The 13,222-nt window shown below is 39.4% G+C and overlaps 1 protein-coding gene across 2 annotated transcripts in view; it reads left to right on the top strand.

The window, feature by feature from the left end:
• The window catches only part of ANLN (anillin actin binding protein), a 64,047-nt gene that overhangs the window by 11,012 nt on the left and 39,813 nt on the right, over positions 1-13,222 (top strand). For both annotated transcript variants that reach the window (XM_023183018.2, XM_023183017.2), the window contains exons 4-7: positions 5,151-5,536; positions 6,703-6,928; positions 9,497-9,687; positions 10,042-10,149. In XM_023183018.2, coding sequence (XP_023038786.1) covers positions 5,151-5,536; positions 6,703-6,928; positions 9,497-9,687; positions 10,042-10,149 — 911 coding nt within the window. The remainder of the gene's footprint in view (positions 1-5,150; positions 5,537-6,702; positions 6,929-9,496; positions 9,688-10,041; positions 10,150-13,222) is intronic.

Raw genomic sequence — 13,222 nt, forward strand, 5'->3', positions numbered from 1 at the left:
GCATAGCCAGAATTGAGATCAAGTGATCTGAAGAATGGGGCTGAATAGATGACAGATATTTTAGACTGGATTAAACTAGATGGACTACATATATTTCAGGCAGTCTTCCATACATATCAATTCTTTTCTTTTAACTGAAATTTTGATAAGAATTAGCAGAGAGTTTAAGATTATGTTTTCTGACAGTGATGATAATCTCAAGAGCAAACAGTATGTAAAATGCTAGGCATTGCAAATATTTTTTATTTTAATGTAAATTTTTTTATTCTAATAGCTTTTAATTCTTATAATCTTGAGATATAGACTACTTTTATCTTCATTTTATAGAAGAGGGAAACTGGGTTCATAGAGGCTAATAAACCTGTCCTGGTTAGCCGGCTCAAATTCAAATCCCAATGGTTTGACTTTAGAGCTCTTAATTCCTATGACTTGCCTGATGATTTTTTTGTTTTTGTTTTTGAGACAGAGTCTCACTGTGTTGCCCAGGCTGGAGTGCAGTGGCATGATCTCGGGTCACTGCAACCTCCACCTTGCAGGTTCAAGCAATTCTCCTGCCTCAGCCTCCCGAGTGGCTGGGATTACAGGCGCACGCCATCACACCTGGCTAATTTTTTTTTTTTTTTTTTGAGACGGAGTCTCGCTCTGTCGCCCAGGCTGGAGTGCAGTGGTGCAATCTTGGCTTACTGCAAGCTCCACCTCCCAGGTTCACGCCGTTCTCCTGCCTCAGCCTCCCGAGTAGCTGGGACTACAGGTGCCCGCCACAATGCCTGGCTAATTTCTTTTGTATTTTTAGTAGTAGAGACGGGGTTTCACTGTGTTAGCCAGGATGGTCTCAGTCTCCTGACCTCGTGATCTGCCCGCCTTGGCCTCCCAAAATGCTGGGATTACAGACATGAGCCACCCCCCTGGCCATTTTTGTATTTTTAGTAGCGATAGGCTTTCGCCATGTTGTCCGGGCTGGTCTTGAACTCCTGACCTCAGGTCATCCACCCACCTCGGCCTCCCAAAGTTCTGGGATTATAGACGTAAGCCACCTCGCCCGGCCACCTGATGTTTTTTGGCACATAGCATAGTCTATGGTATCAATTAATACCTATTTATTTTAGTAGTGGTGAGGTAAGAGGTAGGACTTGACTTCAGATGTGAGTTTTGGATGCTGAACAAGATTGAGAAATAACAACAACAAAGAAATAAGAAATTTAAAAAAATTGAGGACTAGCTAAAACAGGGCCTAGGGCTAAGCTGCTTACACCTGGGATTACAGGCGCATGCCACCACACCCAGCTAATTTTTTGTATTTTTAGTAGAGACAAGGTTTCACCATGTTGGCCAGACTGGTCTCGAACTCCTGACCTCAGGTGATCCGCCCGCCTCAGCCTCCCAAAGTGCTGGGATGTGAGCCACTGCATCCTGCCTGCACCTAGATTATAATATTAGCCTTCTAACTGTTCTTCCTGCTTCAAACCTCTGCCCTGTCCAGTCCCTCCTCAATTCTCACACCAGCGTGATTTTTCTAAAACACTTGCCTGCTTCTGCTTTAAACTCTCCCAGGACCTCCCCATCAACTGATTAAATTCCAATCTGGACCTGCTGCTTTTTCAAACGTATCTCTCTATTTTGACACAGTCAGAATGGAAAAAAAATGTAACTCTTGCTTTTCTACCGCTTGTTTTAAACACCAGAATAGGATCTACTTATACACACACTCTGCTCATGTTACCTCTGCTTTCCATACATTTTTGTTTTTCTGACTAGATTATCTCCATTCTCTGAAGCCAGTTGTCCTTTAGAGTCCAGCTTAAGGAGTCTCTTCCTCTAGAAAAGCCTCACTGACCACCACCTTCCCTGCAATATCCTTTATATACCTCTGTTATTTTCCCTAGAGTAAGCACTGTCCTATCAGCAGATGACAGTTTTATTGTCATGTTTTAGGAATGGGCTTAATAAGACCTCTAGCTCTTGTGACTATGCTCTGTGGTGCATGCCTGTAATCCCAGCTACTCAGGAGGCTGAGGCAGGAGAATCTCTTGAACCCGGGAGGCGGAGGTTGCAGTGAGCCGAGATCGTGCCATTACATTCCAGCCTAGGCAACAAGAGCGAAACTCTTTCTCAAAAAATAAAATAAAGTAAACTATAATCTAGTTGCAAAGAGTGAAGGACTGTGGAAATGAAGAGGAGAAGCTGGATTTGAGAGATATAGGAAACAGACTCTAGGACCTAATGACGGGATGGTGGCGGATGAGGGAGAAGGGAGGAAGAGGTCAGATTCCTGGCCCCAGTGACTGGATAGTTAGCGACGTCTTTTCCTAAGATGAGGAGGAATATGTTCAGGGCAATTTCACCTTCAGATATGTTATTTGGGATATCTGTGGGCAAGCCAAATGGAGATATTTGGTAGTTGGAAGACTGTGAAGGATAAGCCAGGAAGGACAGTAGAGAATGATGTCACAAATAGAAAGCGAGTGATATATTTTAGAGGTGTCAAGAAATACAAAGCCTGCAAAGTGTGAACTGGCATCTAGTGACAATGGCAAAACCAACTTCGGGGCAGTGGTACAGGCAGAAGGTCAGTTGAGTGAGTTAAGTGGTGAGTGAATATTGTGTAGGGAAAGAGGACCAGTAGTTAAAGAGGATGTATATCAATGAGGGGATGTTTATTTTTTTTTGAGACAGCCTCGCCTCGTCGCTCAGGCTGGAGTGCAGTGGTAATGCTCTCAGCTCGCTGCAACCTCCTCCACCTCCCAGGCTCTAGCAATCCTCCCACCTCAGTGTCCCAAGTAGCTGGGACTAAAGGCGCAACACCAAGCCCAGATAAGTTTTGCATTTTTTGTAGAGACGGGATTTTGCCATATTGCCAAGGCTGGTCTCGAAGTCCTGAGTTCAAGCGCTCCACCCTCCTTGGCCTCCCAAAGTGGTTGGATTACAGGTGTGAGCCCGCCACTCCTTGCCAGGATGTATGTTTGTTTGTTTATGAGAGGGAGTCTTGCTCTGTCACTGAGGGTGGAGTGCAGTGGCACAATCTTGGCTCATTGCAACCTCCATCTCCTGGGTTCAAGTGATTCCCCTGCCTCAGCCTCCCGAATAGCTGAGATTACAGGCACCTGTCACTGCGTGTGGCTAATTTTGTGTTTTAGTAGAAACGGGGTTTCACCATGTCAATTAGGCTGGTCTCGAACTTCTGACCTCAAATGATCTGCCTGCCTCGGCCTCCCAAAGTGCTGGGATTATAGGCTTGGGCCCTTCGCGCCTTGCTGGTATGTTTATTTCTAAGGTAAGAGAAACTTGAGAATCCGGTAGTCTCCCGCTTACCTGCTGGGTATATGTTCCACGGCCACCAGTGGATGTCTGAAACCTCAGACAGTACAGAACTCGATTGCCATCATTCACACCATCTTTCTGTGCATCTTCCACCTGGAAATGTAATGCCTTTTCCATCTTAACTAAGCACTTACACACACTGTGGCCATAACTTTCGTAGTTTGAGGTACGACAGCAAAACTCCATGAATTTCTTTTATCTTCCTCACAATTTCATGGATAGAAGATTTATTTTTGCCATAGATCTTAGCAACCTTAGCATATTTTCTTTCTTTATTAAGTTGAGAACTTTCACCTTTTGACTTCGAGAAAGCACTTTATGGCTTCTCTTAGGCGTATCCGAATTGCCAGCATCACTGCTACTGCTCTTGTGCTTTGGGGACATCATTAGAGCAGATAAAGGCTACTTGAACACAAGCACTGCATACTCCAGTAGTCAATCTGATAACCAAGACGGCTACAAAGTGATTATGGGGCGGGTGGCTTCTACAGTGTGGATATGCTGGACAAAGGATTCATATCCTGGTCAGATGGTGCAAGATTTCATCATGCTACTCAGAACAGTGTGCAGTTTAAAACTTATGAATTGTTTATTTCTGGAATTTTCCATTAAATATATTTTTAGACAACAGTGGACTGCTGGTAAGGAAACTGGGAAAGTGAAACTAAAGATAAGGGTTGGGCTACTGTATGGTCATATACCACATATTGATGTTTTGGTCAGTGGTGGACTGCATATACAATGGTAGTCTCATAAGATTATAATGTACTTTTAATGTGCTTTTTCTATATTTAGATGTTTGCTTACCATTGTGTTACAGTTGCGTGCAGTATTCAGTAGAGTAACATGCTGTACAGGTTTTTAGCCTAGGAGCAATAGGTTTTACCACATATCCTAACTATATAGTAGACTACACCATTTTTGTGGAAGTGCTTTCTGTGATGTGCACATAACAAAATCACCTCATGATGCATTTCTCAGAATGTATCCCCATTGTTAAACAACTCATTACTGTGTTTATGTGCAGAGAAGAGTTTGTAGAGAAGGAGGGGGCTTATTTCGAGCAAGGTCCCTGAGAAGGTTTTGGAGGGGCAGAACTGAAAATTCAGCAGAAGTAGAAGCTTTGGACAGGAGGAATTCGTCTTTCCTTGATTGAATTTGTGGAGTAGGAAGTGCTGTGAACCTTGGATTTCCTATTTACATGCCCTAGGGAAGGCCTAGATTCTTCGTCAGTTAAATATCACTATTTGGGATTTCTCTCCAAATGAAGTAACTGTCCAGGAAAACATTTAGTTGTTTTTGATTTGATCTAACCCTGTGCTACCCAGTACAGGAGACACTAGCCATATGTGGATGTTTAAGTTAATTAAAATGAAATGAAATGTAGTTTATCACCTGCTCTAGCCACATTTCAAGTGCTCATTATTCACAAGTGGCTAATGGTTACTGTATTGGACAAACATTCTGTTGTACAGCAATGGTCTAATCCATTTTTAAAACAAGTTTCTGTGAGATACATAATTTTAAATTGTGCAATGTTATATATAACACCATGAATTCATTCTAAAAATATAGCCTATCTTATTCATGATCCATCGAAAAATGGAAAAAATAGGTATAATAGGTTTTTTTTTTAATTTTGGATTTAATATCATTTGATTTAAAAAGATGTCAAATTTAAGTAACTTGATAGTTTCATGCATGCTAGAACTTTTCACTGGTTCTTAAACCTATTAATCTCATTTAAAAATTCTGCATAGAGTGATCCTGGTTTTTTACGTACGTATTACTCTTAAACATGGTTTTTAACTCTTTTCTGAAAACATTTTCAGATGATATTCCTGAAAGCTCACTCTTCTCACCAATACCATCAGAGGAAAAAGCTGCTTCCCCTCCTAAACCACCACTTTCAAATGCCTCAGCAGCTCCAGTTGGGAGAAGGGGCCGTCTGGCCAACCTTGCTGCAACTATTTGCTCCTGGGAAGATGATGTAAATCACTCATTTGCAAAACAAAACAGTGTACAAGAACAGCCTGGTACCACTTGTTTATCCAAATTTTCCTCTGCAAGTGGAGCATCTGCTAGGATCAATAGCAGCAGTGTTAAGCAGGAAACTACATGCTGTTCCCAAAGGGATGGCGATGCCTCTTTGAATAAAGCCCCATCCTCAAGTGCTGATGATACATCTTTGGTTAATGCCTCAATTTCCAGCTCTGTGGTAAGTCGATATCATTTTGGTCTTTGGAAGCCTTTTCTTTTTTTGTTATGAGTGGTATAATACATCTGTGTGTATGTGCAGGTGGATGGGTGGATATGTGTTTTATAATAGGTGCATAGTGAGTTTATATGTATTTGTAAGATAGCAGTTTCTTAGAAAGTGAAAATTGTTAAGTTGGGTACCCTATCCCAAGATCAATTAGCAGTGGACAGCTGAAGTTATACTAATTTGATGCAAATCCAGTCTATAATGGAATGATAGAGCCTCTTCTTAGTCATTAAGGAGAACACTGAAAATTAAGTCCTCTGTTATAATGCTTTAAATATATGTATGAGAAATTTATATACATTTATCAGATATTTCTGAAAAGATATATAACAAATTAGTAGCTATAGTTGCCTCTGGGAAGGCAAATTGCCAAACAGAAACAGAGTATGATACTTTCACCGTATATCCTTTTGAAATGTTTGAAACTTTCACTTTGTGCATGTATTACCTCAACAGTTTTCAAAAAACAATCTTAAATAAAAAGGAAAAATAATTTTATGTTTCTGACCATTGTCTTTTAGTGTAGAGCTAGGCTTTAGAATTAGATCTGCATTGAATCCTAGCTCTACCACATAATTAGAAGTATGACTTTGGACAAGGTGCTTAATATTGCAAGGTTTTATTTTTCTGTATGTAAAATAGGAAAAAAAGTTATTTGGAGGGTTAATAAGAGTCATAAAACACTTAGCACAGTACCTGGCTATGTATTAGTACTTAATTTATTAACCATCAAGTACATGATACTATTTTGTTAAATTTTTATTTACTTAATTAAAATGTAATTTGGTCTAATATAGTTAAAAATTTGATAAAGGTACTAGTGCAATAATATGAATAAAACTTTTTTTTAAAAAGTGATCGTACTGCTAATACTTAATTACCCATGAATACATTATGCAGACTAACCCAACATGTTATAATTTAAATAATAGCATTTTTTAAGTTGGGTATTTTTCCCAGATCTTTCACATTTGTTTGATCTATTAGAGAGCAAAATCATTTCATTTTCATAAATCTTACATAAAGGCTATCAAGTAAATAGGACTTGAATTGTTTTGTTATAGGATTACTTTTAGATATTGCGAATGTTGTTTACCCTAAGCGTTTTCATATTTCAGAAAGCTACTACTTCTCCAGTGAAATCTACTACATCTATCACTGATGCTAAAAGTTGTGAGGGACAAAATCCTGAACTACTTCCAAAAACTCCGATTAGTCCTCTGAAAACGGGGGTATCGAAACCAATTGTGAAGTCAACTTTATCCCAGACGGTTCCGTCCAAAGGAGAACTAAATAGAGAAATTTGTCTGCAATCTCAACCTAAAGACAAATCTACAACACCAGGTTACGTATTTATAAAAAATTTAAAATGATTGCTGACTATATTCAGGGTATCTATTCTCAACATTTTAAATATCCAGTTGTGAATGGTACAGCAATGGTTTGCCAGTGCCAATTCCTGAATGTTCCAAATAAGACCTCAGCTTTAGTTGATTCAATGAATATTTATTAATGTAGACTAGCCTATTTACTGGTCAAAGGACTTAATATGTTGCATTTTAACAATTTAAACATGCTTTTTCCAGAATGATCGTGCTAGATTTTTTTTTCTATATTTTTTGATTCAGACAAAGCATATTTAATGAGAAATCACATTTTAGGGGCATAATGAAGAAACATTCTTGTAGCCAAGTGTGCAGAGCAGTGCTTCTCAATCTTGAGTATGAAGGCACCTCTAATAGCAGAGAGAAGTGAATGTGCATATGAGTGACTCCACCTCTAATTTTATTTATTTATTAAATTGATAAATGATAGAAATATTTGAAAAAATTGCTGTTGATTGGTAAATAATATATATATTTTGGAAGTACATTTGATAATTTAATATATTCATATAATTTATAAATATCAAATCAGTGTAACGAGGATATCCATCACCTTAAATACTTGTCTTTATGCTAGAAACATTTGAATTCTTCTCTTGTAGCTATTTTGAAGTATACAATAGATTATTGTAAACTATAGTCACCCTACTGATCTATCAAACACTGGGTCTTTTTTGTTCTGCCAAACTGTATATTTGTACTCATTAATCAACCTCTCTTCATCCCCCCAATTATATCTATCTGTGTGTATATTGTGTGTGAGCATTTACATATAAAATTTCAAAATTTCTTACCATAGTTAACTGACACTCCAGGAAATGCCATATTTATCTTGTGGTGATTTATACCTTCTGGCACACTTCCACATGCTGTTAATTGAGAAACACAGGACTAAAATCTATGATAATCGAGTTTATTCTGAACTATGTTCATTTTCATTGGAAAGACTTTTAATTCTAAGGTTTAACTTTCTGAAAATACAACCTCTGCAGAAACTATAGTTCATCACAAAGGGGCAGTAAATAGAAATGAGAGTGGGGAAGCAGTTATGGGGTAGGTAAAAATCAGCAATTTCCAGTTGAGCCGGAATGAGAATTGGAAACAATAGCAAGATCCCCAGATGGAATAGGACTAGTTAGTCCCAATTTTCTAAAGACTCAAGGCTTAGATAAGAAACATTTGTTTTAATTGTTCGTGACTACTGGATATACCCAGAATCACATTTCCAGGGTTTCAGAGATATTTATGTTAGATACTTCACTGCATTCTTAATGGACTCTAGTTTGGAATATGGCCTGAAGTAGTAATAAGTGACAGGTGAAGTCCTCAAATTATGGCCATGGCTCAAATTCTACTCTTTGCTTGTTTTTGCAAATAAAGTTTTATTAGAGCACAGCCACACCCATTTACTTACATATTGTCTGTGGTTGCTTTCATTTTGTAATGCAGAGCAGAATAGTTGTAACAGAGGCCATACGGCCCACAAAGCTCAAAATATTTAGTGCCTGGCCCTTTACAGGAAAATATATGCTAATCTCTGATATAGATAAGCCTATTTTTATATAATACAACCTTAGAATCCTCTTGATGGGATTGATATATGCCCCATTTGCCCTACTTTAAATTACTTCATACTATTTCAAATGAGTGCTGTGGAGTTTTTTGTTTTGTTTTGTTTTGTTTTGTTTTGCTGCTTTTGTTTTTGAGACAGGGTCTCACTTTGTCACCCAGGATGGAGTGCAGTGAGTGGCATGATCTCAGCTCTCTGCAGCCTCAACCTCCCAGATTCAAGCAATCCTCCTGCCTCAGCCCACCAAGTAGCTGGGACTACAGGCATGCCACTACACCTGGTTAATTTTTGTATTTTTTATAGAGATAGGGTTCCTCCATGTTGCTCGGGCTGGTCTCGAATTCCTGAGCTCAAGAGATCCACCTGCCTCGGTCTCCCAGAGTACCAGAATTACAGGTGTGAGCCACTGTGCCCAACCGAACACTATTTTAAGATACTGTAAAATCAAGGTGTCCTTTTGATGAAATGAATAATCCCTAGTTTTCCTTCTGAAGGAGAAAAAGGAAAAATTCCGTTATTTGCATGTTAGGCTTCCTAAAAGCAAGATAAAATAATTTGACTATAGAAATGTAAGTTGTTGGAAGTTACCATGGCCAGCACGCTTGGTGATGAAGGTAGATTTATTAATATAATACAGTCAATTTCTAATTATTTAAATTCTGGTTGTTCAGTTTGGGAGTTTTCTAAGCCCTACTGTTCTCTCCTCATTCTACCTTTTTAAAATTATTATTATTTTTTAAATAACTAAATTCTATGAGTAGGTTTTAGGGCATGTACTTAAATAGAATAGTAAACTTTTAAAAATTTTGAAGTATTTTTATAGTTTACTTTGTGAATGAATATTCCTGATAGAATCAAAGCAGTTCGAAGCTGTAATGTAGTTTAGAACTTTTTCCATAGAAATGATAATAATTTTTTATTTTGAATAGCCTCCAAAAATGTGTGTGTTTTCTGTAGGAGGAGCAGGAATTAAGCCTTTCCTGGAACGCTTTGGAGAGCGTTGTCAAGAACACAGCAAAGAAAGTCCAGCTCGTAGCATACCGCATAGAACCCCCATTATTACTCCAAATACAAAGGCCATCCAAGAAAGATTATTCAAGCAAGACACATCTTCATCTACTACCCATTTAGCACAACAGCTCAAGCAGGTATGATGTACTGTATTTAACATTATTCATCACATGATCTCTGCATAGAACCTAGAAATCAAAATGGGTTCTGATGCCAGTCTTTTTGACTGAGATAAGTAGCATCTTGATTCTCTGTTTCACTAATTTCAGATAAGAGCGGGCACATTCAGGGTGGTATGGCCGTAGACAGTATCACTCATTTCAAATTAGAAATATTGTCGTGAATTCCATGTGTATTGTGAACTTTGTAAACTGCAAACTGTTTAAACCTTTTAAACAGTTTAAAACTGAAAACAAGGAAAATTTTAGTAGTGTTTGGATGTTAAACATGCTACTGGCTCTTCTGTAAAATACAGCTTTTGATGGGTTTAGGAACGTCAAAAAGAACTAGCATGTCTTCGTGGCCGTTTTGACAAGGGCAATATATGGAGTGCAGAAAAAGGCGGAAACTCAAAAAGCAAACAACTGGAAACCAAACAGGTAATGTAAACAAGAAATATAAAAGCGGACTTGGTCCCCAAATAGTGTTGGGATCTAATTTGTAGTTCTGTATTGGCAAATAATTCTTTACACACTTTTCTGTTCCAATTAACTCTGTCACTTTTTGCCTATAAATCCCTTAAATGTGCGTAGCAACTCTGCTTTTCTTGTGATATTTTTCCATTTCATTGGAACTCTTCACCATATTCATTGATGACCTTAGAATCAAATTTTATGAAAATTATTTTCATCATTCATTTGATTTCCGAGTCTACTTAATTTTCCACTTAGATGCTGGTTCTGAAATATTTCTGAGAATCTACTTTTCTCATTGATGACTGTTTATTTTTCTCTACACACCATGTCTTTAGACTATCTGGGATCCTTTCAGTCACCACATACCTCCCAGATTGCTCTTTCTTCTGGTCAAAGTTCGTTAAACAGCCTTCAACAAAATCTCTACGATGTAAGCTGTGTTCTGTTTCATTTACGTGTCTTCAAAGTACTGTGTTAGGATATGTTTTTAAGCTAATAGAATTGTATTTACAGTGGGGACTAATAGAAAGTAAAACAACAGTAAATTTAACCAGTATTCTTTGAGAAAGATCTACTTGATTGATTTTTCTTTATCAGTTCACTTGCTCAACAAATCACATTTCCCAGAGTTCTGATCTCAACTTTTTTTTCTCAGTTGCTCTGGAATATCTCTTCCCTGTCCACATACCTAGATTCCGATAAGCACTGAAATGCTGATGATGTTCAGCTCCACTGTGCTGATCTCTCTCCTGAGCTCCAGGTGTGGTTGGCTAGCAGAGCCTGCTGTGCTTTGCTGTAGTATCTGTAGTCTCTGTCTTCTCTTGTTGATTTACTCTATACCTCATCATCTAAAACAATCTGGAAGTTCTTCCTTGGATTCTTCCTCTTGTTTACGGTGTCTTCCCATCTTCTTGCCCCAGCACACATATGCATAAACACACACGTGCAGCAATTAGTTTTCTAAATCTCTCACCAACCTGCCTCATCTTCCATATTTTCCTCTGCTATTACCAAAGTTACTGCCGTAGCTTTGTACTGAACACCCTGCTTCTAGTCTCACTACTCTCCAATCTGCCTTACCAGTTGCTGCCAGAGAAATATGTGTGTGTGTATATATATATATATTTTTTTTTTTTTTTTTTTTTGAAATGAAGTTTCACTCTTGTTGCCCAGACTAGAGTACAGGGGCGTGATCTTGGCCCACCGCAACCTCCGCCTCCTGGGTTCAAGTGATTCTTCTGCCTCAGCCTCCTGAGTAGCCGGGATTACAGGTGCGTGCCTTGCTGGCTAATTTTGTATTTTTAGTAGAGACGGAGTTTCTCCATGTTGGTCAGGCTGGTCTTGAACTCCTAACCTCAGGTGATCTGCCCATCCCAGCCTCCCAAAGTGCTGGGATTACAGGCATGAGCCATTGCGCCCGGCAGAGAAATATTTTTAAAAGTCGCATATTCATGTATTCACTTGCTTAAAATCTTGGAGTGCTCCTCATAGTCGTCATCAGAAAAATTCACAAACTGCTTGGCTTGGCATGTAGAATGATTCCTCGCCTGGCTCCTCCCCACTGCTCCTCCACAGGTATGTGTCAGTCCTGCCATGCAGGCTATTTGCAGTTTCTCAAATATACCCTTGTTTTTTGTTTTTTTTTTTGAGATGGAGTCTCGCTCTGTCGCCCAGGCTGGTGTGCAGTGGTGGGATCTCGGCTCACTGCAAGCTCCACTTCCCAGGTTCACGCCATTCTCCTGCCTCAGCCTCCCAAGTAGCTGGGACTACAGGCTCCTGCCACCACGCCCGGCTAATTTTTTGTATTTTTAGTAGAGATGGAGTTTCACCATGTTAGCCAGGATGGTCTCGATCTCCTGACCTCATGATCCGCCCGCCTCGGCCTCCCAAAGTGCTGGGATTATAGGCATGAGCCATCGCGCCTGGCCAAATATACCATGTTTTCACATCTCTCTGCCTTTGACTTCTGTTATCTGTCAGGAATATCTCCCTGGTGAGCTCATACTTCATTAAGAGTAGGTCAAACGTTAATCCCCTCTGGGAATTCTTCCTTGGCCCTTTTCTCAAAGGGTCCCACTTTTTTTACCCACGTCATCCTGTGTATACCTCAACTAGAATATTTATCTTCCCGTGAATGTTTAAGTTTGCTTTCCACCACTGCCTATGGGACTCTTCTCTACCTGTGTTCTTAGTGCTTGACTCAGAGTAGGGGCTCAACAAACTTGTATTTGAAGGAAGGAAGAAATATGCTTGCTGACCCTTCCCATCAGCATATAACAAGCTGCCATCTGAAAACAAAAACAACTCTCATGACCCTGTTCCCCTCCTTTTCTTTGCCTCCTTTTCATGCAGACTCTTCTACAAGTTATTCCTACTTGTTGCTTTCAGGTTTCCTCCTTCTCTCTAGAACTCTCTGCTTAAGCTTTGCCATCACTCCTTCCACAGAGTCAGTATCCTTATCACATTTGTCAGTGATCTTCACCTACTAATCAATTTTCAGTTGATTAGTAGCATTTGACGTTGTCGATCACTCTTCTATTGGGAGTGCCTTCTTCACCTGGTTATCAGCATATCATATTCTCATGGCTTTCCGCCTATGTCTCTAGAAAGTATAGAGCAGGGTTCTTAAACTATTTTGTACTAAATAATTCCCAATAAACCTGTGAAATTCTCCCAGAAAGTTACATATATAAGAGCTAGGAGGAAAATGCAGTTGAAGGCAGTGTTTTTAAAGTCAAGGGGCTGGGTGCGGTGGCTCATGCCTATAATCCCAGCACTTTGGGAGGCTGAGGCAGGTGGATCACTTGAAGTCAGGAGTTTGAGACCAGCCCGGCCAACATGGTGAAAACCTGTCTCTACTAAAAATACAAAAAAAATTAGCCAGGCATGGTGGCGGGTGCCTGTAATCCCAGCTACTCAGGAGACTGAGACGAGAGAATCCCTTGAACACAGGAGACGGAGGTTTGAGTGAGCCGAGATTGCACCACTGCACTCCAGCCCAGGCGATAGCGTGAGACTCCAAAAAAAGAGAAATAAA

Source organism: Piliocolobus tephrosceles, chromosome 8 (assembly GCF_002776525.5).
Source record: "Piliocolobus tephrosceles isolate RC106 chromosome 8, ASM277652v3, whole genome shotgun sequence".
NCBI classification, from domain to species: domain Eukaryota; kingdom Metazoa; phylum Chordata; class Mammalia; order Primates; family Cercopithecidae; genus Piliocolobus; species Piliocolobus tephrosceles.